This window comes from Myripristis murdjan, chromosome 19 (genome assembly GCF_902150065.1).
Source record: "Myripristis murdjan chromosome 19, fMyrMur1.1, whole genome shotgun sequence".
Classification (NCBI taxonomy): domain Eukaryota; kingdom Metazoa; phylum Chordata; class Actinopteri; order Holocentriformes; family Holocentridae; genus Myripristis; species Myripristis murdjan.
Window position 1 is genome coordinate 1,536,956 of NC_043998.1, and position 21,576 is coordinate 1,558,531.

General features: G+C 40.9%; 1 protein-coding gene across 1 annotated transcript; it reads left to right on the top strand.

Moving 5' to 3' along the window:
* Positions 1–14,994: 14,994 nt before the first annotated feature.
* LOC115378158 (G-protein coupled receptor 26-like) lies at positions 14,995–19,338 on the top strand. The gene is made up of 3 exons (XM_030078337.1): positions 14,995–15,887; positions 17,189–17,302; positions 19,095–19,338. The coding sequence occupies exons 1-3, from the start codon at positions 15,217–15,219 to the stop codon at positions 19,336–19,338; spliced, it is 1,029 nt and encodes a 342-aa protein (XP_029934197.1). The 5' UTR covers positions 14,995–15,216.
* Positions 19,339–21,576: the final 2,238 nt, after the last annotated feature.

Genomic DNA, 21,576 nt, shown 5'->3' on the forward strand with positions numbered 1-21,576 from the left:
AGGCGGGCCTGTGGCTTTTCAGCATTAATGGCCCCCAGCGTGCGCCTGCTATTAATCTCAACAAGAAGTGAAGTGGCTCCATCCCAGCTGCATGCTCGGGACGACAGCTCCTAATACACTGCAGAGATAAAATGTAATTCTGTCTTGGGCCCTTTACTCTGACCTCTTTGCCATTTTAATGGCTTATAACAATATGCTCACCTTTGCTTGTCATTACTTTATCTCTACAATCAGGATTAGGGCACCATTTTAAAATGTCCTTTTTTTTGCTGCATAAAACCTGACATTCTGTAACGGGGTCATTCTCTTGGATGTGTGATTTATATATATATATATATATATATATATATATATATATATATATATATATATATATATATATATATATGTATGGCAACTTTATCATGAATTTTTAGAATTAAAAATATTTTGTTGTTGGCAGTGATGTTGGCAAAAGACACTTTGGTAAAAGCCTAATTTTGTAGGTCACCTCTTGCTTACTTTAAGAAGTGTCAAATAATTCAGATTATATCTGTTAAAGTGAGGACAAGCAATTATCAAATGCCATTCAACAAGACAGGCTATAACAGAAAATTGCATAGTGGAAAAAAAAAAAAATAAAATAGCACTGACCTTGCTTTGCCACAAGGAGGTACCACTGAATTAAATTTGGAGTAGTTCATTGCTAGTTCATGGACTATCTCTGCAAAAAAAAAAAAAAAAAAAAAAAAAAAAAAAAAAAAAAAAGGCTCTGAGTGCTTTCTAATTTCATATTTCACTAGATGGCACAAGTGCATAATTGTACGATGCACTGGTGCCATCATAACCATGGGCTTCCAACACACTCAATTTCATAAGCCAACCACCTGAACAAACAGGAGAGCAACAGCTTCTGCTTTTCAAGTGACTCGGCAGCAGATTTTATAACATGCTGTCACATTATTTTTCCTCTTTTAGAGCTGGCTGGAGTGTGCGACTTGTTAGCCAGGTTTGCTATAATGATAAATCCCAAGTAGACGATTAGGTAGTAAAACACTCTGTCATAGTTTTTGAGAGACAGATCTAATGAAAGCCTTAAATATATCCCTCCAAACCAACCAGTGACTTTAATGATGCATGACTGGCTACATTACCATGTGAGAATTGGCCATGGAGAGGAGACACAAGAGGTTAATTGCTGTCTCTTGCCACCCAGACAAGGAGTATCCATATAAACAGGGAGAAAAAACAAATCACACTCTCACACTCATGTAATCACACTGATATGAAATTAATTTTCTGAAGCTAAAATATGCTCTCTTCCCTTTGTAGTGATCTATGCATACTGGATACACCAACAAAGACAGAAATAAAGAACAATTGCACATTAGCATTTCTAATTAATGTGCCTCTCGCAGGTGAACTGAACACTGATGACATTTTTGGATTTATTAAATTACTCCCTAATCAGATTAGGAGAAGAGGATTAGTTCTTGTGCTGAATTAGATTAGCAAATAGGAAAATTGACTTTTCAACACAATGCAGGGGATGAGAAGACAGCATTGGCATATAACTTTTTTTTTTTTTTTTTTAGCTCAGATGATCATGAAGGATGAATGGCTCCAGTGAGCTGAGCATGTTGTCCACATGGACCGTACTGAGTGGGCGGGGGTGGGGGTGGGTACAAGTCAAGACAGCGACAACAAGAGAGTGCATCTCATATATTTTTATCTCAGAAAGACAAGACAAGTGCTCCTGGCTCCTCACTGCACATGGCTTTTATTAGCATGCCTAGATGCTCTTGCAATGCTCTTGATTTACTCACTCAGTGACACACTGTACAGATATGCTCTTTCCCCCCACCAGTCTGCTTTCCAGGCTTTCCCATAATGCACTAAGAGCATCTGTGCAATGTTTCTAATGATGCCAGGGGGTTCCCATACCAGAAAAATCATGTTTTCTCCAGCACACAGAAGCTTTGCCATTCATTATTCTTGCCTTGCATTTTAATAAAACAGTTGCCACTGGAAAATACAGTAAAGATACAAATCTGTTAAATGTTATTCTTAAAGGAATACTCCAACATTTTGGGCAAAATCTCCTTTTTCCAACAAGAGACAAGATTTTCAATACCATTTTCAACTCTGTACATCTAGTGGTTCAGTTCCTATGGGTGGCATGTCATATGAGCTTAGATGTGTTTTCAAATCCATATGACACACTTTGTAAATAAGACAGCTTTGGAGTTGCGGTAAGGTTTGTTTTCTCACAGCAACAGAGCCAGGCTAATGACTCCCATAGACTTCAAGTCTTTATGCTAAGCTAACATGAAATGCTACCCATAGGAACTGCATCATTGGACTTGCAGAGGTGAAAATGGTAACGTCTTGTCTCAGTCTGGGTAAGCTGATAAGAGGGGTATTTTACCCAAAATGTTGGAATATTCATGCAAAGGTGAAAACTGCTTAATTTGAGCTTTCTAATATGTGTCTTAGGGTTAGGTCAGCATTCCTGAACATTCACTATTGTCTCCCAGTGTCAGGAAAATGAGAGGACAGTTTGCTCCAGACTGCTCCAGACGTCTCATGTAGCTGTGCTCCAGAGGGAATGGATGAAGATGAAAAAGTCCAGGATTACCCTCTGCAGAGCAATGCTATATTATATAGATTGTTGGGATGTAAATGGTCTGGCAAACAGTGTGAGCCCACAAAACCTGCGTGTGGTTTCTCTGAAGCTGCTCCAAGCTGTACATCAGTGTGACACCAGATCTGAGTTATAGCTTACTGTGTCTAGCTGCAGGAAAAAGTTGTTAATATTGACAGCTACTGATTGAATGTCCTGGGCCATAAAAATAACCGCCCTTCCAGGGGGAATTACAGCTCTGCACTGTGACAACTCACTATGCGCTGAATACAATATGAATACTGTGTGTGAACAGTCTCTGCTGGCTGCTGTCTGCTTTAGTCAAAACTGGCAGAGGGGTTTAACTCATTCAGTGACATAGAAGTCTATAGAAAATATACTGAATAAGAAAGAAAGAGTGGCTGTGAGAATAATTATGAATATCTTCTGGGGATATGGGTAGGCCTACATAATCTGCTTCAAAACTGCTCATTATGGCAAAATAAAGGTCAAAGATATACGGTTGTCCCCGTTTAATGTCAATGGGATCGCTCCAGGCCTTCTCTCTTGATAATACACTGATTAAATTAATTAATCTGGAGTGTCAGATTGGGACTTTGGTGTCTGTGCTGGCTTCAAGTTGAGCTGATTGTCATTGATCCGGCTTTCCTGGGCTGTAATAGAGATGACATGTGCATCAAACAGGATGGCATTCCTCTTCAGTTTATTCCATTTTTATATATCCAGCATGACAAAGTGATTTAATTAAACTGGTATCATGGAGAAAGACTTTATTTTACATAGCTTGAAAAAAAAAAAAATCAAGTTTACCGTCACGAGCCCAGGGGAAAAACTTTTTGTACCCGTCAGTGTAATGAAAAGCTTGTTCTCTTACAAAATGTATTCCTTCACTGTATGTTCATATGTATAGCAAAAAAGAAAAGAAAAGAAAAAGAAAAATTCCTCAGCCTCCAAAGTGGTGCATGGTGCTTTGTGGTAGAATAGCTAATAAAAAGATCAATACGTTGCAAATTGCGTTTGCTTTTCTCTGTTTGATGCAGCACAGACTTCAAAGAACACGTGATAATGACAGTGTGAACTCATCTGTGAAATAAAGAGATGAAAGACGGATCGCGCTACATTTCAGCTGTTATTGGACTTCTTACATGGTCACCTTCAAGGGTGAAAACATCTGGTATTGTTTGGTAGTGTGACAAAAATCACCACACTCACAGGCATATATATATGTATATACACTATATTGCCAAAAGTATTCGCTCGGCTGCCTTCACACACATATGAACATGAGTGACATCCCATTCTTAAACCATAGGATTTAATATGATGTGGGCCCATCCTTTGCAGCTATAACAGCTTCAACTCTTCTAGGAAGGCTTTCCACAAGGTTTAGGAGAGCATTTATGGGAATTTGTGACCATTCTTCCAGAAGTGCATTTGTGAGGTCAGACACTGATGTTGGACAAGAAGGCCTGGCTCGCAGTCTCCGCTCTAATTCATCCCAAAGGTGTTCTCTCGGGTTGAGGTCAGGACTCTGTGCAGGCCAGTCAAGTTCTTCCACACCAAACTGGCTCATCCATGTCTTTATGGACCTTGCTTTGTGCACTGGTGCGCAGTTGTGTTGGAACAGGAAGGGCCATCTCCAAACTGTTCCCACAAAGTTGGGAGCATGAAAGTCCAAAATGTCTTGGTATGCTGAAGCATTAAGAGTTCCTTTCACTGGAACTAAGGGGCCGAGCCCAACTCCTGAAAAACAACCCCACACCATAATCCCCCCTCCACCAAACTTTACACTTGGCACAATGCAGTCAGACAAGTACCGTTCTCTTGGCAACCACCAAACCCAGACTCGTCCATCAGATTGCCAGACGGAGAAGCGTGACTCGTCACTGCAGAGAACACGTGTCCACTGCTCTAGAGTCCAGTGGCGGCGTGCTTTACACCGCTGCATCCGATGCTTTGCATTGTGCTTGGTGATGTAAGGCTTGGATGCAGCTGCTCGGCCATGGAAACCCATTCCATGAAGCTCTCTACGCACTGCTCTTGAGCTAATCTGAAGATCACATGAAGTTTAAAGGTCTCAAGCTATTGACTCTGCAGAAAGTTGGCGTCCTCTGCGCACTATGCGTCTCAGCATCCGCTGACCCTGCTCTGTGATTTTATGTGGCCTACCACTCCGTGGCTGAGTTGCTGTCGTTCCCAATCGCTTCTACTTTGTTATAGTACCACTAACAGTTGATTGTGGAATATTTAGTAGCGAGGAAGTTTCACAACTGGACTTACTGCACAGGTGGCATCCTATTACATTACTATTACAGCACCATGCTGGAATTCACTGAGCTCCTGAGAGCGACCCATTCTTTCACAAATGTTTGTAGAAGTAGTCTGCATGCCTAGGTGCTTGATTTTATACACCTGTGGTCATGGAAGTGATTGGAACACCTGAATTCAATGATTTGGATAGATGAGCGAATACTTTTGGCAATATAGTGTATATATGTGTGTGTGTGTGTGTGTGTGTGTGTGTGTGTGTGTGTATCTATCTATCTATCTATATATACACTCCTGATCAAAATTTTAAGACCATTTGAGAAATTGCAAGAATTTACATTTTGCACTGTTGGATCTTAAGAAGGTTCTAAGTAGAGCTTCAAAATGCAAAAAGAAGAAATGGAAGTGAGACAAAAAAAAATTGAGTAAGCAATTTATTGCAAACAACCATTAAACTGAAATAGGCTGTTCATCAGCTGATCAAAAGTTTAAGACCACAGCCTTTAAAAGCCCAAATCTTGGCAAAAATGTGGATTCAGTGTCATTTTCTGTCCGGTATCAACACTGTCATGACCTCCTGATGGCAAAGGCAAAAAGCTTTCTCTTCTTGAACGCGATCGGATTGTTGAGCTGCATAAGGCCTCTCACCGCAAACCATTGCTGCTGAGGTTGGACGCAGTCAGACAGTCATTTTAAACTTCTTAAAAGATCCTGAGGGTTATGGAACAAAAAAGTCAAGTGGTAGACCCAAAAAAATTTCACCGGCCCTGAGCCGGAGGATCCGATTGGCTGTCCGTCAAGACACAGGACAATCCTCGGCCAAAATTAAGCTTGTCACTGGTGCCAACTGCAGTCCCATAACCATCGGACGGCATCTGCGAGAGAAGGGTTTTAAGAGCAAAAAACATCTTCAAAGGTCTCGTCTCCTTCAACGGCACAAAATTGCCCGTTTGGAGTTTGCATGAGAGCACCAAACATGGGACATTGAAAGGTGGAAGAAAGTTTTATTCTCTGATGAGAAAAAATTTAACCTTGATGGTCCTGATGGCTTCCAACGTTACTGGCATGACAAGGAGGTCCCACCTGAGATGTTTTCTACACAGCACAGTGGAGGGGGCGTCATCATGATCTGGGGGCTTTTTCCTTCAATGGAACAATGGAGCTTCAGGTTGTGCAGAGGCGTCAAACGGCAGCTGGCTATGTGGAGACGTTGCAGGGGGCATTCCTCATGACTGAAGGCCATCGTCTATGTGGTGATGACTGGGTTTTTCAACAGGACAACGCTGCAGTTCACAATGCCCGCCTGACAAAGGACTTCTTCCAGAGAAATAACATCACTCTTTGGAACCATCCTGCGTGTTCCCCTGATCTAAATCCAGTTGAGAACATTTGGGGTTGGATGGACAAAAATGGACAAAAATGGACACCAGTTCCAGACAGTAGATGCCCTCCATGAAGCCATCTTCACCACTTGGAGCAACATTCCCACTAGCCTCCTGGAAACACTAGCATCAAGCATGCCGAAAAACGAATTTTTGAGGTGATTACCAAGAAAGCCTTTTTGCCTTTGCCATCAGGAGGTCATGACAGTGTGGATACCTGACAGAAAATGACACTGAATCCACATTTTTGCCAAGATTTGGGCTTTTAAAGGCAGTGGTCTTAAACTTTTGATCAGCTGATGAACAGCCTGTTTCAGTTTAATGGTTGTTTGCAATAAATTGCTTACTCAATTTTTTTTTTTTTTTTTTTTTTTTGTCTCACTCGCATTTCTTCTTTTTGCATTTTGAAGCTCTACTTAGAACCTTCTTGAGATCCAACAGTGCAAAATGTAAATTCTTGCAATTTCTCAACTGGTCTTAAAATTTTGATCAGGAGTGTATATATATTATGTTAGTATTAAGTCTGTTGGGCTCAAACATTTTACCTAAAAAAGCCAAAACTGTGGCACAACCCTACACTTGGAAAGCAAATATTTGCAGAAAACCGTCCAGTCTTAAGATAATAACTGCTTTCATAAGGATCTGAATATTAATGTACTGCCAATGAGCAATTTGTCTGGAACAACTGTCGGGACATGCAGCACTGATGGGGCGCAGTCCAACCCTCTGACACCCTGTGTTACTGAAATCATTTGGTTTATACCTCGAAAACAATTGCCTATTATCAGCCTTTATCCCGAAACGCTCCTGGATCCATAATGAAAATCAGATGACGCTCTCTAGTCCAGCGCCTGTGTTAACAAAGTGCTGATTATAAATTGCTGACGGCCAGCTTAGGCTTGGTGCTGTGTTTCCTCGACGTCGCCACAGCTAATGTGTGAAGACGGGCTGCAGAGCGTTCAGGAGTGTTTGGGTGGACGACTGCCCGGCCAGGGATAACAAAGCTTTCATATTCATATTCATATACAAAGTGTACCTGAAAGAAGTGGTGGCAGTTGTAGGCATGTGTGTGTGTGTGTGTGTATGTGTGTGTGTGTATCATGTCACATAGACACATGTATTGTCAGTAAATGGAACAGTGTCTTGCAACGGACATGAATCCAAACACTGGAGTAATACTTATAATAATGGGTTGATTTTAACAATGCAGTATCAAAATTTTGTGTATATGTTAGATTTCACTCCCATTCACCCTTCATCTGGATAATGTGGCAAAATATACATTTACAAGGAGGGATATTTGGGTTTAGTCACATTTTTCTGGACAAAAACCCAATGTTGACGTCAAGTATTAAATTTAGTTAACCATTGAGAACATTTGTCCAGTGTGCAGATCCATGTCCTGTGTCTAGCAACCCCAATTTGTATCATTATTATGATAAATTATGCATTTATTTATTATTATTTTGGAGGTGGGGTGGACTTACACACATGCTATAATCTTCTGAACAAGCCAAATTTAATTTGTTTTAATGGACAAGGAGCAGTATATAAAAAATACAAAAACAGATATTTTGCTATTTACCCCTACTGCAGTCTATACATTGAGATATTGTCTGTGTGATTTGGTGTTTTTTTTTTTTTTTTTTTTTTTTGACTCCAACCTTCAAAAATTTACAGTGACAACTCTTTCCAGAAACAATGACACAAAGACCGGTCGTGATCTGCAGCCCCTGAGTTTCGTTGGGAACTATTTCCTGCCGAAGAACACCAGCAAACTGTACCTCTCCTCCATTGGTGAGTACAAATTCGAGGCAGGGAAGTATAGTTTTGCCAACACTCCATCTAGTTGGATAGAAAAGACCAGGTGTACATGGAAAAGAACCCCTTTTATATTTTGGTTTTTGCATTTTTTGTTCCTTGAAGGTAGAGCATGACTTTCAAAACATAAACAAAATCCAAAAGCACCATTATCACAAGTCATTTTAGAGCCTTCACAGATAAGGGCAAAATGATAAAGAGCCAAGTCTGGCTATGTCCAGCCTCTCATCTTTGATTTCTTTCTAACACCAGGCTTCATAAAGACAGTGGCTGACATCAGCTCTCACTGCCTGCTCCAGCTGCTAATTATAGACCTGTCAGACCCTCTGATGAGGACAGGTAGCCGGAGCTGTATGCCGTGACAAAACCACTGTTCATGCTCTCTGAGAGAGCTCTTTTGATGCTTGATTCTGGCTGTCATTGATGGTTACGTTAAATTAAGCTGAATGCAACTTGAACAATTAGAGAGCAGGGGAGAGTCCTGAGGGCGGCGAGAGACAGGATACGGTCAATTCTTTCAACACCGCCTCAGTCGACTCAAGCTGGCAGCTGAAGTAGCAGCTCCAGAATATGAAAACGCCAAATTCGAAAAGATGTTTTTAAAAGCCGAAGATAATGCACTTTAAAGACTATGGGACTGAGCTTCATGTGGGAATAATAAGGTGTTCTTAACAAGTAGGAAGGTATTTATTGCTTGGCTCTTCAACGTGTCTCACCTGAAAAGTCAGCCCCAAAATCAACTTCCTGTCCAGTCTCTTTCCACTCCTACGTGCCTGCGAAATCATTTTAGGTAATTTTTTTGAACTCAAGAAAGTAGTCAGAATTCCAAGTAGGAAACTCAAAATATTTGAGCTTTGCATGACCTCAACATTTTCTTCTTTCTCCTACGGGGCCAGAACTGACCTTTGAATTTGAAGCTGATATGGGAGACCTGGGAGAGACGGACTCATTGCCCTTTGCTGACAACCTGAAGCTATAACTCCAAGGACCCATCTTCTTTGTAGAAATTAAGCCTTTTTGAATATTACAGCAAACGCAATTGGCAGACATAGATTGGTATGCAGACAAAGATAGGGTTCACATGTTGTTTAAATTCATGTTTTCTGTCTACATATGCTGCTGTAACTTTCACAATAAGTACATCCTTGTCTTGAAATACAGTTATTTCCAATGACTAATTAAAATCCAAATATTTTAAAGAGTAACTAAAATCTTTGTGAACTTGACAAACTAAAATTCACATATTACCTGCTCACCTAAATCTGGTCTGATTTATGCATTTATTTATTTTAATAATCGTGCAGTTCTCTGACAAGAGAAACAGAAATATACTCTGTGAGAGTGACAATCTACACAACTCGGCTCACAACAGTTTCTTCTTCTTATATCTAAGTTCCCATCCCGCTCCCCTAAGACTTAAGATGCAATCAAACATGTTCGATTTTGTCTTAAGACTCTTACGTCCATGCAAGTTAATGTGAGGAGAGTGAAAATTCAAGGGAAAGACCTGCACTATATCCCTAACTCAATAAATTAATTTTATTCACAAGGGTTTAGGTGCAGCAGTGGCGGATACAGAACATGGCTAATGGGTGGGCCTAAAAAATTCTGGATGGGCCTGTTATTTCATTTTGTTTATTTTTATAGATAGACATGTATAAAATGATAAAATGAAAGAAAAAAAAAACCTCTCGGACCCGTAATAAATTTTGGTATGCAATTTCCTGTTTGCATATTTGCAAACGAGCATAAAATAAACGTTGGAAAAAGGACATTAAAACATTTATTTATTTAGTTAGTTATTTTTTGGTCTTGAATCTGATAGGGTGGGCAAGCTGTCAATCTGGGTGGGCCTACGCCCATCCAGGCCCACCCGTAGATCCGCCTCAGAGGTGCAGGTCATCATCTATACATCAAAACTGTTTACATGGCTGATGAGTCAGAAATGACAGGAAGTTGGCATGGTGGCAACATTAAATTTTATTCCAAAGCCACTTAAAAGGGTTAGCTATAGGCAGGACCAGTCTTGACTCATATCCAGCAGCAGTTTTTTTCTTCTCCACCTCGTATCACTAATTAGTTTGCACTCATGGAACCAGGGGAGAGACATCAGGTCATCACGTCATGCAACCTCCTGATGGCAAAGACAAAAAAGCTTTCTTGTTAAGAAGATCGTCCCGTGTCTTGACGGATAGCCAATCGGATCCTCCGGCTCAGGGCCGGTGAAATTTTTTTGGGTCTACCACTTGACTTTTTTGTTCCATAACCCTCAGGATCTTTTAAGAAGTTTAAAGTGACTGTCTTACTGCATCCAACCTCAGCAGCAATGGCATGCTGCAAGAGGCCTTGTTTATGCAGCTCAACAAAGATTGTGAAGATTTGGGCTTTTAAAGGCAGTGGTCTTAAACTTTTGATCAGCTGATGAACAGCCTATTTCAGTTTAATGGTTGTTTGCAATAAATTACTTACTCATTTTTTTTTTTTTTTTGGTCTCACTCCCATTTCTTCTTTTTGCATTTTGAAGCTCTACTTAGAACCTTCTTAAGATCCAACAGTGCAAAATGTAAATTGTTGCAATTTCTCAACTGGCCTTAAAATTTTGATCAGGAGTGTATATAACTTGTCTGTTTTGTCTTAATTTACGATCAAAAAGCCTTTTCATTCCACAGCTACTGTCTTGATCTATCTGACCTTCCACGTGCTTGGACAGTGGTGGACGAGCACATTAGCCCAAGTTTCACTGCAAACAAAGCAAACTAAATCTATAACAATAATAATAATGACAAACTTTATTTGTATAGCACCTTTGATACTTTTCTTCTATACTGTATTCTCATTTATCACCAGTCTATCACAAAATGACAGGTCTAATAATGTCTAAATGTCTAAAACACAATGCACATTAGCAGCAAACAGGTTGTAATAATAATGAGTAACACTTTATAATAACATCAATAATAAATGTCAAATTCATAATTAATTAAACTATAGTTACTAGTTGTGTTGCAGTTAACAAACATTTAAATAATCATTGATACTTACTACAAGGTAAACTACTTATTAGCAGTTTATTGTTGCACACGTTTATTTTAATACACTATATTAAGTATTTGTTAATGATTTGTAAACTTTTAAGAAATCTTTTGTTAAACATCTACAAACATTACATAATAGATGGACCAGGTATTTGACACTTTGTTAATGGCGGTTAACCATCATTAACATTATTTAGACATTACTGAACATTATTTGCTATTATAAAGTTGAATATATTTAATTAACCTGTTGAAGCTTTAACCTTCTAATGGTCTGTTTCCACTTGAACCGTGGAATCACTGCTTGTGCCTATATTCATTAACTAATTATTATAGGATGTAGTTGCAATTATATAATAGCCATCCAAATAATGTTTATAGATGGTTTACAAAGTACTTACTACTAACCATTTAACGAGGTATTATAATCATTTGTTGCAACTTTATAATAGCCACAAAAATACTGTTTATAGATTATTTTATATTATTATTTTATTTATAGATTATTAGATTATTACCCATTAACAAAGTGTTAATTAATACAAAAGATTTCTTACAGGTTTAGTCATCCTTTTGTAATCATCAGCAAATGCTTATGTGTATAAAATTATTTAATGTGTGCAACAATAAACTGTTAACACATAGTTTACTGTGTATTAATTGAGCATTATTAATCATCATTTCCTTGTTTGTTAGTTGTAAAATAACTACCAGTTTACCATTTATTAATGATGGTTATTATAAAGTGTTATCTAATAGGGTATAGAAACCTAAAGATAAACAGATAAAAATGTGAACACAACTCTAAATGATTTTGGGTCTCACAGCCGGCCGTCTTGAACCTGTCAGTCGTGCTCAGGCCGCTGTAATCTGCCAGGCAACTAGCCAGGGGAATCAAACGTTTGCCCTTGGACGGGTTGAGTTTCCACCAGACTGAGTTTAACCAACTTCTCCGGTTCTCTCTCTCTCACACCTTCACAACACGGTTTATATCTGCAGTTCCCGAACTTTTTTCTTTTTCTATTTAACCTCTCCCCGACCCCACATGGTGAATTCCGGCGGGGTCAGTAGTTAAGATATGTTGAAAATCTAATTGACAACTCTATATTTAAAAAGGTGAGCAAGGCAAACCGGGAAGCTGAGGCATACATCTAAGTTTAAAATTTCTCCCCAGCCTGCCAATCCGAGGGAAGTCAAGTGTGGAATTGGAACTGGCAGCGAATTCAACCCCGCACTGTCACAGCGAAAAGGAGGAGGGCTGCAGGCTCTCGCTCATTCTACCATCTCTCACAGTCAACTCCTGCACTTGTTAAATCTTCTGACAAGAGGTATTATCTTCAAAGTGGAGATCTGAAGGTCTTAAGATCTTGTCTCAAACAGAGTAAACAGAAAATTCCTCAAGCATTCTGGCTGCAGATTACCAAAACACCCATCCTGCATATGCAAACCTCACACAGCCATGAGGAGAGATAATAATGACAACGATAAAGACTATTCCACTGAGATTATAATGTGGCCAAAGGCATGCCCTCAGCACATCGTGGCACGAGTACACCCAGGTGGATTATGATGTCTTGATATGGAGGAAGCTGCAATGTTCAGAGGGATCTTTTAGAAATAGATCAAATAGATCAGAATGTTGCTTGTGAAAAGAGAAAATTAAATCTAACTTAGATTTAATGTGATTATTCTGTGCCCACAATTTATGCAGTGTAGTCTTCAGGGGCATGAAGCTCTTAGGCGACATCAGTATTTGTTCAGAAAGATATTACCTGCGGCCAGGAGTGTTAAAGCCCATGGGTCCACATGAAATAAGGCCTCATTTACATTAATTTGCATAGACATAATGCTCTTCTCAAATTAGGTGCACTTAAAATGGACATTTTTAAAACACAGCGTCCGTATTTAACAAAAGCTAATTCAATGCATGTCTGTTCAGTGTGGTTTTGTTCTAAGATCTCACTTTTTTTTAATATAATTTTTACCTTTCACAGAATTTTTTTTTCACATGCATCTCTCTGCTAGAACAGTAAAACAAACCCAAATACAACCTTCTCATCCATGCAAATTTCACCCATCATGTCCTTCTATCCACTTACCCAACCCCATCAAAATTATATTTTTAGAAGCACTAGTTCAGCATGCCTCACTTAGTATGACAAGTTTGTGATGCTTACAACAGGGTAGACTCGGTGTTTCACTGATATTTAAGGACCGGAGTGACATGAGATCAACTGGTGGCTCTGTGCTGATGAGGCCCCTCTGAACTGACAGCATGCGGGGAGCTGCAAGAGCACTTGCATGACAGCTCTTGTGTACGCCTTCCTCCGAAGGGTGATTGCCCCCTCATGTGAAACACTATAATGTGGAAATGCATCCATCATAGTCCAACCCTGACAAAGCCTTACTCGCGCCCCGGGTAGAGCTGCCTCTCGGCTTGGAAATAATACCCAGCAGCTGGCAGAGCTGTGTGCCCTTGCCCTGCAGCCGCCTCCCCTTGCATCAGTATAGACAGCAACTCTCAGCCATGCTGCATCCTTCACAGTCACCATTACATGATGGCATTTTAAAGAGGCTCACTTTCCAAGCAAATGTCACTTTGTGCCCTGGTACCCGTTCACCTTTGGCTATCTTTGCCCCGCAGAACAAACAGTGAGAGAATCAAGAGAACACAGCAGCCTGCAGAGACTCACATCTCCATTCTTTGCCATACAGTGTCACAGTTGGATACCACAGCCCTGTGCATGTGTGTGTTACCAGCAACAATGACTCTTTCCGCCCACACACTACTCCCTCCCCCTCCCTCTGTTACCACCACAACCACCACCTCACCCCTCTCCATCCCCTCCCTGTCATCAGCAGCTTGGCTCATGTGCAGCAGTGCACTTTAAATCAGTCCCACGCTAAAGAAGAAGAAAGAGAAAATTCTGCACACTAATGTCCAGAGGGGCTGAGTGAGGGGGTGTCAGCTGCCTTCCAGTGGAAGTGAAGATGTTGCACCTTACCAATCTGATGAAGCATAATTGAGATATTTGAGTCTGGTATGTGGGGAAAAATGCTGCTGGAATGCAATCATAACACAAAGCAAGGCAAGGCAAAAAGATCCGACTTACTTTACAAATACAACGCAAGGACAGACCTGACCTGATGAACATGCACAAATCTGTCTGTTATTACTTATTTTGATTGGATATTGAGGTTTAATTCTTGATTGTAAATGAGAAGCTGCAGCCATAATGAGAGAGGGATTAGTTGGCAGTGACAGTGCATGGCAGTCAGCGCTACTGACTTCACTAATCGGCTGTCAGCCACACCTTGTAAACATCAAACACTGATAGACATCATTTAACATACCATTCAGCAGATTTAGGAAATTCACAGATGGTCATCAGAAATACAGCTTCAAGTAAAAAAAAAAAAACAAAAACAAAAAAAAAACAGGAAAAACAAATCATGGTGTGTGATACATTTTTCACTATAAATCCTGAATCATTTCCCCTCAGGTTGTCACAGCTCTGCAAGGTTAAATTTGGATTATGTGGAGAGGAAAAAAACTCTCTAGGGATCAGTGCCCATTTGCTTAATTCTTGTGTCTTTTTTCTTAAATAAATCCCTTGATATAACACCCTCCTAACATTAATTAGCGTTCTTTGTCTTATGCTATTTCTCAGTGGAGCCAAAGGAGAGAGCAAGTACCCCATCACACACTGTGGTGAGTGCGGAGGGGTGATGCCTTGAGAGCGCATCACAGGACGACGAGCCCCACTGCAAGACGCAGTGCCAGAATAGAGCAGCTTTGGCACAGAGGTTGTTCCCTGCACTTTGTGGATGGGAGATCTCCCCGCTCACACTTCTTATCATGTCAGGATCCTCCTAACCTGATAGTAGGCTATTTCTGCAGGCTCGCAGGCTGCACAAAGTCTCAGGACAATGTAGTGGAGAGAAGAGGATCTCCTCTACCGGGAAGAGCTGGGGATGCATGGACACGGCTATGGGTGACCGGCTAACATAAATGCCATTTTGCAACTACAAATGGAGAATGGCTGTATATACCAAAAGTGGGAGTGAGTGAGTTTTTGGGGGCCACATGATGGACACTGCGGAGGTAATTCTCTCTGTGTTGGTGGCAGTGATTATTATTGTGTCGTTGCTGTCCAATGTGCTGGTGCTGATTTGTTTTCTGTACAACCCGGAGATCCGCAAGCAAGTCCCCGGTCTGTTCACCCTCAACCTCACCTTCTGCAACTTGTTGCTGACCGTATCCAACATGCCGCTGACTTTGGTGGGACTCGTCAATAAGGGTCAGCCCGGAGGCGACAGCTTTTGCCAGATAGTGGGCTTTCTGGAAACCTTCCTGTCCACCAACTCGATGCTGAGCATGGCAGCTCTGAGCATCGACAGGTGGATCGCCGTGGTCTTCCCTCTGAGGTACCACTCCAAAATGCGCCACAAAGATGCGGCGTTCGTGCTGGGATACACGTGGGCGCACTCCATGTCTTTCTCCACGGTGGCCACCTGCCTCTCCTGGGTGGGATATCACCGGCTTTACGCGTCCTGCACCCTGTCCAACCCGAGGGCGAGCAGTCGGACCCAATTTGTTATCTTTACTGTGTTTTTCCACTCCTTCACCTTTCTCCTGTCTTTTATAGTGTTGTGTGTGACATACCTCAAAGTGCTCAAAGTGGCGAGGTTCCACTGCAAAAGGATCGATATTATTACAATGCAAACTTTAGTGCTGCTGGTGGATATACACCCCAGGTGAGTTCCTTTAACTTGATGCATTTTATGCGCTCAGGCACATTCCTTGCATGCGATATAACTGATTTGTATTCTCTCTTATATAATCTTCCCTTCATTTTTTGCTTCTCAGATTCCTTTATCCTTCCCCTTCCCTGAGCCATCTATTTGCAATTTGAATAGTGACACATTACAATAGAGTTTGTAATGAAGGAAGTCAACAAAATAATGGACCCTTAAAGAGTGTTGCAGTTTAATTTGATTCACATTAGAGCCCATTGTTACACAGACTTTATTGAGAAGACAATGAATGTACTGAGCAAAGCAGTCCTTTAATCAATAGGCAGCATATTCATGCAGCTGGGGTACCACAACATCCAGTGTATTGGATGCAGTTCTCACAGCCACTATTATGGAATATTAAGCATGCATTGACCCTGCTCTTTCATTGGTCCTGATGTGGAGGAAGAGTTAAGGATGCTGTGCTATCTTTGCACTGACATTTGAATAGTGCCTCAGTATTCACAAGGGATGGCAAATCTAAATTTGCTGAAATGCTAACATGTCAGCCAGAGTGATCGCTTTACTTTGCTTTCAGCTCATACAGGAAATCCAGTATATATTATGTGGAAAAGGGTACAATAAATTATCATGTTATATCTTAAGTTTGTAGTCATCTGCTACTTGTCACTTAATGTTAGTTTATAATTAAACAACTGAGGCAATGTTGTTTCAATATGACTAATTTATATTCCATATATGTTGTTATATTCTAATTACTGCCTGTTTTTCATAGCACTGTTTGCCTGCAAAATTGTTAACCACTCATTTCTCAAAAGTAGAAAGTTACTATAATGAATATCCATGGCATCATAACCATGTCACACACAAATGTGCATAAACACACACACACACACACACACACACACACACACACACACACACACACACACACACACACATACACACACACACACACACACACACACACATCTCCACGTGCACACACACTTTCAAATTCATAATTCTGAGCATGGGGCATCCCTGCTCTGTATTACATCAAAGTCTTTGGGATAAATAAATTATTTCTACATGACATGCAAGATCCTAGACCCTAGCTAATCTTTTGCTAGTTCTTGGTTTTCAGGAACACATTAACATCAAAACATAAAGAGAGAGAAGCACACACACACACACACACACACACACACACACTCAGGGCTGTCCTTTGAGAGATTCTGGGAAGTGTTCTGTGGTCTTTTCCAACTGCATCCCACTGATCGCAGGGCTGTCGTGCTCTATGTTGTGCCTTGCCTTGTCAGTGTTCGCCAGCGCTGTCTGGAGGAGCAGAAGAGGAGACGCCAGAGAGCGACGAGGAAGATCAGCACCTTCATCGGCACCTTCATGCTCTGCTTTGCTCCCTATGTGATCACAAGGTGAGTGGGGGAGAGACACCCAGGGGAGAGGGAAAGCATGCCGGCACACTGCGGCATGCGCAGCCCCTTTGTTGCTGGTATCCCCAAACCTCCTTTGCTGTCAACTCCCCCACCCCCCCACCACTCTGCCTCCACTCTGCTTGCTCCACACAGTCCACAGTTGGAAGATGAGATTGGCTGACCTTGTGATAAGTAATATGCCTCTGCTCTCTCTGCTTTTGCTGCTGCATTGGCACTTTTCCCCCCATAGTTCCTGGGATGCACCAGTCAGTCAGGTGGGATCACTTCGCTCACATCAGTCACTGGACCAGGGTGATGACCAGTGAGGCTTACGTGATTTCTTAAGCACATGTGAAAGTCTAATCAGATTGTGACAAATATAGAATTGGACACTCCATTTGTGTTATTATCCACTCAGAGAAACAGCACAGACAATTTGTCATTATTGGTCACATTGTCTGTATGAGTGACTCCCTATCAGCACCATACACTGACCAGTTTACTCACATTATAAATGGCAGTTTACTAATTACCAGCTGAATAAATTACACTCTCTCCTACTGTCTTTCTATAGTACATTTGTTTTCAGGGTCATCTTGCATGATTGTGTATAGAGAGAGCACCGCTGTATGGTGAGGCAGCTTACTTAACCTCTTGTTCACTCCAGCGCTGCGGACTGTGTTGGCAAATGCCTGGGGAATGGCCACTGGCCCATGCAAGGCCAGTGTTAATGTGCTGACAGCTTGATTGCCGTTAGTGTAATCATGCAGAGTGCAAGCGTAGAGAGAGAATCAGCTTTCTTTATACGTTTAATGACACCACATAAGTACTTGTATTACCAATACGGATGTTAATAAGACTATATTGTAAAGAGATTTCCTCTGACGTCAGATTTATTTGCATCAAAATGGATGGGAAGGATCACTTTTAAGCTTTGTTGAACTGGCAATAGGTGGTGAGTTGTAAATGCTCATCAGATGGCTCATCAAATCAGATGTACTTACTGTATCCTAAGGTACAACAAGCTGACTGTTGGCAGAGTGAAGATGCAGACCTCCACCTCCTCCACTTGTCTCCAGTTTAAATGGGCTCTGCTGAGTCCTGAGTAAAATACTGTATTAAATAATAATCCAAGTTAATTGGCTCATTTCTAGATGCTCTCTACTGCTTAGATAAGTAGACTGTTTCATTTTCCCAATGGGTCTGACTTTCTCTTTCCGGACCAAATTTCTGCTGGCTGCAAATGAGAAATGGGAATCTGAGTGTGGATGAAAAACAGCCTCATAAGTCAACAAAACACATGAGACAAGGGGGGAGGGAAAGTGTTCACATTCATTTTTGACAGCTGCCTGCAATCTAGTGGGGGTATTGACTTTATTTAAAGCTGCAGCAGTTGAAGGAACTGGAATGTATTGATTTCTGTTTTCTTTCTGGCTTTTTTTTTTTTTTTTTTTTTTTTTTTTTTTTTTTTTAGTCCTTCCATTTTCAAGCAGTGAGATTTTTATTTCCATCATTAAAATGCCTTCTTTTGACGATGCCATACATTGAGGATGTAATGGTTAAGCTTGCTCTAGGAAAAAACAAACCTCCCACCTGAATGTGGTTACTGGAGAGAATTATAGTGTAGCATACAAAGTTCATACATTATAATACATTCCATGCCATTGCAAACAGTGTCTTGCATATGTTTGTCTATTGTCATGCTGTAAACAAAGAGTATGCTTGTCTTTTACCACATCTGTTATTCGTCTTCCTTCTCTCTCTCTCCCTTTCTCTTTATGCTTGCCTTCAGGATTGTGGAGTTATTTCCAGCGGTGCCTATCAACCCTCACTGGGGAATTGTCTCCAAGTGCTTGGCTTACAGCAAGGCAGCCTGTGACCCCTTTGTGTACTCTCTGCTCCGACACCAATACAGGAAGACGTGCACTGACATCATCAACAGGCTACTGAAGCGTAGCTCCTTAAATGCATCTGGGCGCAGGCATGAGAACCGGGGCAACAGCATACAGACTGCGAGTGACAGGGGAGCCGAGTGATAGGATGCGCTCCGAGGGTTGACCCGGCAACTGTCAGGAAAACATGAGGCTAATTTATCATTGATGAAGAGGAGGATAAATATTGGCTGCTGCCATCCAAGTCTGCCTGAACTTGATAAGACATGCCGACGCAGAGTCACTTTGGACAGCAAGGGCAAATCCTAGCACAGCTTTGCTCCTGTGTAGGAAAATGCTCCTGTGCTTTGTGTACCGAGTGCCCACAACAACACATCAGTGCAGTGAACTTGCAGTGAGGACGATGAGTAATCCTGCCTGAATTCACGTCCACCTGGAAAGACGTGCTCACCCAAGAAGAACAGCCAGCTCACGAGGCTCGTTGTTTTCCATAGGGGTAGCTTTCAGCCTAATAGATGTTTTTATTTTGCTGATTATTTTTACATGGCCATAATGTCATTACCATGTTTAAAACAGGATATGGAATGGTTGTACTCCTGTACTTTTTTTTTTTTTTTTTTTTTTTTGTCTGTGTGCACCGTGTTCAAAAGTGATAAGTTAGTGTGATAATGTCCAAATGTAGCACTGAAAAGTAGCTTGATACAAAATGAGATCAGTCCCCTAATAACAGATGGAAACACGTAGAAGACAGTGAAGCATGCTACTGTACAGTCCGGCTCAGGTATTTCAAACTTTGTGTGATAAAACAAACTCCCGGTTAAACAGTATCATAGGGTGGTTTGCGTTTTATTTTTCATATTGCCTTGTGATATTAGACAGTATGGAAAGGAAATGTGGTGGATTTGAGCTTTTTTTGTGTCATGTATGTATGAAACACAACGCACTTGTTTGCTTTCAGAGAGTCCAGTAGAAGGGCTTGCAAAACCCGGGCCAAGTCGATTTTTAATGGGAAAATGGGCCTTGAAAAGTGGCTGCCACGCTGCCGTGAATGACGTGTGCCCCTCAGGTTGTTTGGTCAAGTGGAGCGTAATTGACAGTATTTGCCTCGGCTTGCACCCACAGAGAGGAGCTCACCCAGCGAGGACGCCTCATGCTTTCTGACTGTTTTGGCCAGACGAACCTTAAAAAAAAAAAAAAAAAAAACGTGCTTGTCTTTACACTCCATCTGTCCCTTCCTATTTAAGGCGAACACATGAAATAATGACCTTAGGTGATATTTAATCATAATGGGAGTGATTCACAGATGATGCAGATCGGGGGTTTTGGTTGTACAAACATTTCTCAGAGACACAGAGTGAAAAATATGGTTGAGTTAAACCTAAATGGGTGGAGCCAAAGGAACAATTATCTTGTAAGCCATCAGTTCAAGCCAACCCAATGTTCCCAAGGTTTTTTTTCATGGTCCCTGAATCTCATGTTGCTTTAACATAAACAGACACATCATTTCCAAACCTCTTTACATGAACAAAAATGCATAATCTCAATGTAGTGTCTTATTCAAACACACCCATTGTTAACATCAAAAAACACTGACAATTTTGCTGGCAGTGGCATTGGCATGGATGCTAGGCGCACATAAACATTAGCAATATACACAATGACCAATAAAAATAAAAAATAATATAAATTTCCTAAGGTATGTTAACAAAAAAGCATAGTCTGGATAATGCATGTTCAGTAAATAATCTGGTGTTAGAAAATAGTTAAAATGGTTAAAATGCATTATAGCTCTGGGAATATAAGACTTTTGGAACATAGATACTCTCCTCTCTGGTAAAGTGGCAATGACATTTCTTCTCATTCATTCATAACCATGGCATTTATAATTCATAATGTAACATCAGTGAGCTTGCTAACTAGCTGACCTAGTGCAGATAGCTGTAGGCTAGTGGTATGAACCTGCAATATTTGCAATATTTTCCCTTTTACACTGGACTCTGATCTAACATTCCTCCACCGACTGAGGTTTAACTCAACCGATCAAATGATTTCTGTGTCTAGTTCTACCGTATATTTGTGTAACTAAAACTCCTCTCTGCACAAATGGCCTTCTTAATTTCTCACTCATCCCCTACCGTCAAATTTACCGAAGGAAATAAAAATAAAAAACTGCAAATGCATTGTGTTATGAAAGAAAATACTTGGCAACCGGTTATCAACTCATTATGCATCTTTTAATTAGATGGATAGCCTCCAGAGCCGCCACTTAACTGTGATATCGAATAGATACACATACTGCATATATTTATCAAGCTCCATCGCTGTACAGTGCAGTGATTTACAGGCATTTTTATGAGGGCAGATATGTAGACAGAGCAATTT